This window comes from Gobio gobio (genome assembly GCF_949357685.1).
Source record: "Gobio gobio genome assembly, chromosome: 3".
In the NCBI taxonomy this organism is placed as follows: domain Eukaryota; kingdom Metazoa; phylum Chordata; class Actinopteri; order Cypriniformes; family Gobionidae; genus Gobio; species Gobio gobio.
The window spans coordinates 34,443,457-34,450,836 of NC_137099.1; the positions used below are offsets into that span (position 1 = coordinate 34,443,457).

The 7,380-nt window shown below is 37.7% G+C and overlaps 1 protein-coding gene across 1 annotated transcript in view; it reads left to right on the plus strand.

The window, feature by feature from the left end:
• vps8 (VPS8 subunit of CORVET complex) overlaps positions 1 to 7,116 on the plus strand; it is a 139,827-nt gene extending 132,711 nt beyond the window's left edge. The window contains 1 exon segment of the mRNA XM_079813195.1: positions 6,504 to 7,116. Coding sequence (XP_079669321.1) covers positions 6,504 to 6,647 — 144 coding nt within the window. The 3' untranslated portion in view covers positions 6,648 to 7,116.
• Positions 7,117 to 7,380: the final 264 nt, after the last annotated feature.

Sequence of the window (7,380 nt, forward strand, 5' to 3'; positions counted from 1 at the left end):
TGGCAGTGGTGCTACACTATATTGCCAAAAGTATTGGGACACCCCCTCCAAATCATTGAATTCAGGTGTTCCAGTCACTTCCATGGCCACAGGTGTAAAATCAAGCACCTAGCCATGCAGATGCTTCTACAAACATCTGTGAAAGAATGGGTCGCTCTCAGAATCTAATTTAAGCGTGGTACCGTCCATTTGTGAAATTTCCTCACTACCAAATATTCCACGGTGAACTGGTATTATAACAAAGTGGAAGCAATTGGGAACAACAGCAACTTGTTGGTCTTGTGCCAAGTGGAATTGTGCCAAGTGTAAAGTTTGGTTGGATGGGGGCTTGGCTTGGCCCCTTAGTTCCAGTGAAAGGAACTCTTAATGCTTCAACATACCAGGACATTTTGGACCATTTCATGCTCCCAACTTTGTGGGAACAGTTTGGGGATGGCCCCTTCCTGTTCCAACATGACCACACACCAGTGCACAAAGTAAGGCCCATTAAGCCATGGAGGAACGAGTTTGGTGTGGAGGAACTTGATTGGCCTGACCGCAACCCGATAGAACACCTTTGGTATGAATTAGAGCTTCTAGAAGAATGGTCAAAAAATCCCTTAAACACATTCCTAAACCTTGTGGAAAGCCTTCCTAGAAGAGTTGAAGCTGTTATTGCTGCAAAGGGTGGGCCAACTCCATATTAAACCCTATGGATTAAGAATGGGATGTCATTAAAGTTCATGTGCATGTAAAGGCAGCCATCCCAAAACTTGTAATATATAAAAATATGTATATAGCACATTAACCACCCCAAAAAAAACGCTGAAGAACCATACTGGGCTTAACAGGTTCTTTATACGGTAACGGTGCTATATAGCACCTCAACCACCCCAATGAACCGCTGTAAAAGAAAGAAAAACTGTTCAAAAGTTTGAGTTCCACAAATATATTAAGCAGCCCAACTGTTTTCAACATTTATAATTATAATAATAAATGTCTCTTGAGCATCAAATCAGCATATTAGAATGATTTCTGAAGGATCGTGTGATACTGAAGAATGGAGTAAATGGCCGTTGAAAATTCAGCTTTACTAACACAGGAATAAAATATATTTTAAATAGTAAAATATAAAATATTTTCAAATCCAGTTATTTTACATGCATAACATTTCACAATATTAGTTTTTACTGTATTTTTGATCATATAAATACAGCCTTGATGAGCATAAGAGAGTGTGAACAGTAGATGTTTTCCCTGCAGAGCTTTAGGGTGGGACATGAATTGACATGGCCATCTCCCATGAGGCGGAGAGTCTGGTAAACACACATCAGTCTTTTGTGCCAATCCCTCAGTTACTAACACAAGTGTCCTCAAGAGTTTTATTAGAACTGTTTGGTCAGCACACACGCATACACATTCCCAATAGACTTCCCATAATTAACACAGCAGAACTGCACAGCCCAGTTCTGAGCTCTTTAATTAAACCGTAAATGGTTTCAGAGGATGAGTGGATAGGAAAAAAGACCAGAGCGTCGGACAAGGTGTGTGTTTGTGCATGTGTGGTTAGTGTCTCCCGTTGTTCCTTTGTCTGTGTGGAGATTATGAAATTCTGATTTGCATTAAGAAACCGAGCTGAACAGATTGAATGTGTATGTGTGTGTGCGCCCGTGCGTGCGTGCATGCATGTGTGTGTGTGTTTGAGAGAGAGAGAGAGAGATTAATTAAACTGAGAAGTGGAAAAACAGATAGAGTGTTGATGTTTTTAAAGAGCCACTCCCAACACCTGAGAATACCAGCTTGGCACGTGTGGGTGTGTGTTTTCCTTTATAGCATTAATGAGAAGGCTGCCAGGCAGGTGCTGGCAATAAGCTCCATTTGTGATTATGTCAGCAGTAGCGTATATGTGGTTTTTGAAGTGCTGTCTGAACGTTTCTGGACCTGCTGATTAAGCTTACTGGAACATTTGATTTTGACCAAGAGATGAAAGATGTGGAATGTTCATGTGTTTGTGTGTGCCTTGTTTAAGAGTGTCTCTGAAATCTGTGTGTGTGTGTGTGTGTGTGTGTGTGTGTGTGTGTGTGTGTGTGTGTGTGTGTGTGTGTGTGTGTGTGTGTGTGTGTGTGTGTGTGTGTGTGTGTGTGTGTGTGTGTGTGTGTGTGTGTGTGTGTGTGTGTGTGTGTGTGTGTGTGTGTGTGTGTGTGTGTGCGTGCGCGTGCGTGCGTGTGTGTGCGCGTGGTTGTCAGGGTTTCTCTGATGCTTTGTCAGGGCTGAGCTTTGATTGCTCTCTTTGAGGTCCCAGTCGGTCCATTTCCCTTCGATGCAGCAGTTCCAGGAAGAAGACGAAGAAGACAAATGAAGTCTGGAGAAAGAGATGAGACAAGCGTGCGATAGAGAGAAATACAGCTGAAGCAAAGGGATTGTGTTGAGAGGGAAGGATGGAAGGGAAATAAAATATCAGAAGCAATGAAATGGTGGAGGGTGTTTGGAGTAAATGAATGAGAAGGATGAGATTGAAGAGAGGTAAAAGGACAGATTGAGGATGGAGAAAGAAAGGAGTTTAATAGACTATATGAGTGATTTTTTTAAGGGGCATTTTGACTACTTAAACATGTTTGAAGATGTTTAATCTCTGTTAAAATAAATGTTTTTTACATGGCCTGGAAGGTCTGATCATGGCCTTAATAAACCTCCAAGTAGATTTAATTTTGTGTTTAAAGCTAAAGTTAAATCTGTTCATCATATGAAGCGAATCCAATAGATTATTTTTACGATGTCTTTAAAGACTTTTTGAAGCTTGAACATTTTGGTTGATAAAATTTCTCAAGTTTCATTAAACACACCTTCATTTGTGTTTGATGAATTAAAAATTTTGAGTGAATTATCTGGACTATTGCCATTTTCTCTTTTAAAATTATCCCATTGTTCCCCTAAAATTAAACATCACCCATATATTTCTGTAGAAGTGAGGGCACATGAGGGAGCATGGTTTTTCCCCTTTTTGTCATTTTGTCATCTCGTATGCCTTCATCCCAGGGCCAAATACAATGGCTTGTCAAACCAGACACTGCATGAGAGAGAGAGTCTGTCTACCTGCAGCATAATAACCATTATGAACACACATAGAAACATTCATATATAGATCTTATTCAGAGTAGCACCAATGACGGGTATGAAATCAAGGCTGTGACGGATAGACTTAAGTGTTTTCGATGGCATCCGCTGTTAAAAAAATACTATTATATATAGATATGGTATATATTATATATGTATGGTATATATATATATATATATATAGCTCCTAGATCATTTAGAATTTTTCACAGCTCATATTGTCTAGAGTTTTTTGTCTACTGGAAATATATTTTTGCAGTGTTTCATCAGCAGAACAATCCAAAACACATTAAAGGGGTGATGAATTGAGAAATCAACTTTCCTTTGAGCTTTTGATATATAAAATATATGGTAATATAAGAATATCCTGTAAGCTTCAGAGCTGAAAACTTTCTTGTTAGTCATAGAAAAGCTTTTATAGACACCAGGCCCAACAAACGACAGGTTTTTCAAAGTGGGGATCTATGACGTCAAAGGGAAGAAGAAGATCAACACCTACTTCATCACTGCCTGTTTAGCCCTGCCCACCGATTTGCGCATGTGACATAGGCCTCTAGTGTTAAACCTTCGAGCTACAAAGCAATAAACATGCCTATTAAGATTACAATTATTGTGCAGTGCCTTGGCTCAACAGTAATGCAACATGTAAATGAACTGCGTTCATTCTAATGCCTGATCTGAAATGTGATGATTCATGTAGACAGACTTTGTCTGAGAGTCAGTACATCAGACCAGTCACTAAACATCAACTTGCGTTGTTTCTCTTAGTAGTATGAAAATAATCTGTTATTTAACGGTGATTAAATTCTATAAAGAAAGCGATCAAAGAACGCTCCTTTACAATCGTTTGAGCATCACGCGCTGCAGCTGTCAATCAAACAGGAGAGTTTATCAGTGACTCCCGTTTTATTCAACGAATCTCTTAACTATATCACATTTGCACTGTTAGTTATGATGAAAGCATTTATTAGTGTACACAAACTAAGTTGTAATGACGAGATCGCTGCTTTCATGCGCTCAACATGTGTGTGATCGGCTACAATGCTCATCACTGCAACCTTTCATGCCACAATATTAATATAATGCCATAGATCTAAATGTAATGCCATACTTTTCATGATTAGTTAACCATGTGAGCTGTAACTGTAAAAACGAGCTAAAAGAGGGAGTAATACTATTTCAAATGCAAAGACATTAGCCAATCACATCAGTGGGTGTTTACACTGAACGCTCACAACAGACACGCCCCTTAAAACAGAGCGTTCAGAGCAGAGGGCTAAAATCAGGGTAGGAAAAATGCCTTTTATTTATAAGTTATGACAATTTTTGATGTAAAAAGCATTCTAACATTATAAGTGCACCCCGAGGAAACATCATAAAACAATAAAAAACGTAGTTCATGACCTCTTTAAATAACAGTACGACCCACTGAAGAGATGTATGTCTGTCCATCACAGCCTCGCTTTCACTCCTGTTAAAGGGATAGTTCACCCAAAAATGAATATTTTTTTAATCATTCACTCTCCCTCAAGTTCCAAACCTGTATGAATTTCCTGAACACAAAGTAAGATATTTTGAAGAATGTGGTTAACCAAACAGTTGATGGACCCATCCCTTTAAAAATCAAATAAGGTCTTTTACAAATGATCTCCCACACACAATTCTTCAACTCACAAGTGTTGATTTTTATTTTTATTATTATTATTATTATTATTATTATTTATTTCTGTATTTTTTTTTTTGTTAGAAATTTTTGTATAACATATAAGTATTTTCAAAGAAATGTGAATTATTTTAGACCCCTAACAAGTTTTTTTTTTTTTTTTTCATTTCCCTTGTACTCGGACACAAGTAATATCAACAGCTCTATCTGTGTGAAATGGCGGTTCTGGAAAATTGCTTGCTTTGTCACACTTTTCACCCTTATCCATATATGGAATTTACAGTAGGCACAAGCAGTGCGTTTGCCCTTTTTTATATTCAACACTTTGAGAGCTCTCCACCAGTGTAATGAAATCATGCAAAGGCGAACTTTTCATACAGCGCCTCCATATATGACTCACCCTGAAATGCCATTACAAGCAATAGTGCATTCAGAAGTACAACACATGAATACATGAATATGTTGTAGTGTCTCTTTCTTATAGAAGCAACTAAATCTTCCTTAAACAGACAGACAAACAAACATGTCTATACGTTTATTCTATAGCTGCAGTAAAAGCTGAAAATGAAACATGGTTACCATGGTGTCTAATGCTAGGCACTTCAACAGCGATGTATGAGCCTTTTTAGTAGTGGAAAATTGCTCATAGTAAAGTATGACCAAGAGACTGTTACCGGCATTAGATGTGCCCAGACTTCATACTCTGTGTTTAGCCTGTTTGCTAACAGTACGGGGATAATAATAATAAGCCACTGTGGTGACAGGCGATGATTAGCCACTGACGTGCTTTCTGCTTCTGTATTTGCTTTTATCCATGACACTCTCCATAGCCTTCGCTTAGCAGGTGTCCGGTTTAGATAGGGCAACGAAAGAAAAAAAAAGAAAAGAGTGAATGAGGAATAGAACTGTGGCTTATAAATGGCAGTCTGTTTTGAAGACAGCTAATAATCAGCAGAAGAAAGAAGGCCGAAAAAGGGTGAAATGAAAAATTAGTTGATGCTGAAAAGTTGGTTTGTCCACAGCAAAAAGGTTTGGTTTGAGGGGGAGTGGATGGAAATGAGGAAAGGGAAATATGAGTGAGATCAGAGAGGGAAGGAGATGGTAAAAGATGCAAAGGAGGTCTTCAAAGTGAAGCTGGAGAGAGAAAGATAGATTATGCCGTTTGATTCATGCTGTTTCGTTAAATGCACATTGATTGCTCTGGCTGTAACGAGGTCCCTGCTGAAAATATACACATTAATGAATGACTCTGGATAGGCCAGTACTGCTAATGAGTGGGGGGTTGGGTGGTGAGAGTTACATCTCAGTTCTGTACATCTCAATGTGTGGTGCAACCCATGTTGCGGCATAACTTCAACTAACCATGCCACCAACACCAGCAGATTGCTTCAGTTGTCAATAAAAAGTTAATTGTCATTAAGTGCATACATTTACTCATCCTCGTGTGTGAGGATGACTGTGCTGTCTTGCTCAATTTTAAGGAAAATGTTTTAGAATTATAAGAACTATTATTATTAACATCATATTAATTATATTATATTATATATCTAGAATTACAATAATAATATAATAGTAATAATAATAATTCCATTAAATTCACATTTATTTGTATAGCGCTTTACACAATGCATATCGTTGTTGTTGTTTTTTGTTGTTATTGTAATTAATTACTATTTTGAATTATTATTAATTGTTTCCCTACCTTTGCCCTGCCACACTTTTCATTTCTGTTTTCTTTGTTTTTCAGCTTGCTGTTCTGACAGAACTCACCCATTTCCATGGCAATGAGAGGGCCGGACTGTCGAATCCTGCCCCTCCAGGAACAGGAAGTATTTATCACAGCGAGAACTTCCAGTTAAAGCTTTCTCCTCCGCCACTGGTGGAGGAGTAGATGACTCCGCCCACTGTTACAAATCTTAATAAAGCACTACCATGTCTGTACAGAACTCATGTTTGAGATGTCGTGTTTTAACAAACTAGCAATGATTTGTTAGTCACCACATGACTCCAGTTCCTGCAGTGTCAAATCAAATTATAGAAATGAATTGACACCACATCTGTAATTACTATTACTAACTTAATACAAGTTTCAGAAATGGGTTACACTTTATTTTAAAGTGTCCTTGTTATAGTGCATAACATGTACTTACTATGTAATTGTGGTTAGGTTTAGGGTTTGGTAATTATGCATAATGTTACTGTTATTATTACAGTAAGTACATGTATGTATGTGTAACAGGGACACTGTAAAATACCCAGAAATGTTAAATGGATTAAAATCATTTGTGACCCGTGCTGGCAAAATGAGTCGCAATGAGCAAACATTGGTTATTGTTATTTTCAATTATTAAAAACCCTTCAAAAAGATGTATGGTTTGTTTGAATCAGACAAAAAATGACTGAGCTACACCTGTTTGAAGTCGATAGAGTCAGCAAAGTCAATTTTGAGAAAAATCGAGTTAAAGTTTTCTGAAGGTTCCACATCAAAATCATCTGGTAACCAATGCTTAAAATCCCTGGTAAAAACACCAAATCTGAAAAATATATATTCAACTTTTTTTCCCATGATACCATGATTGTTTGATTAACATTAATGAAACAGACTATATGTCAACTAGCTATAC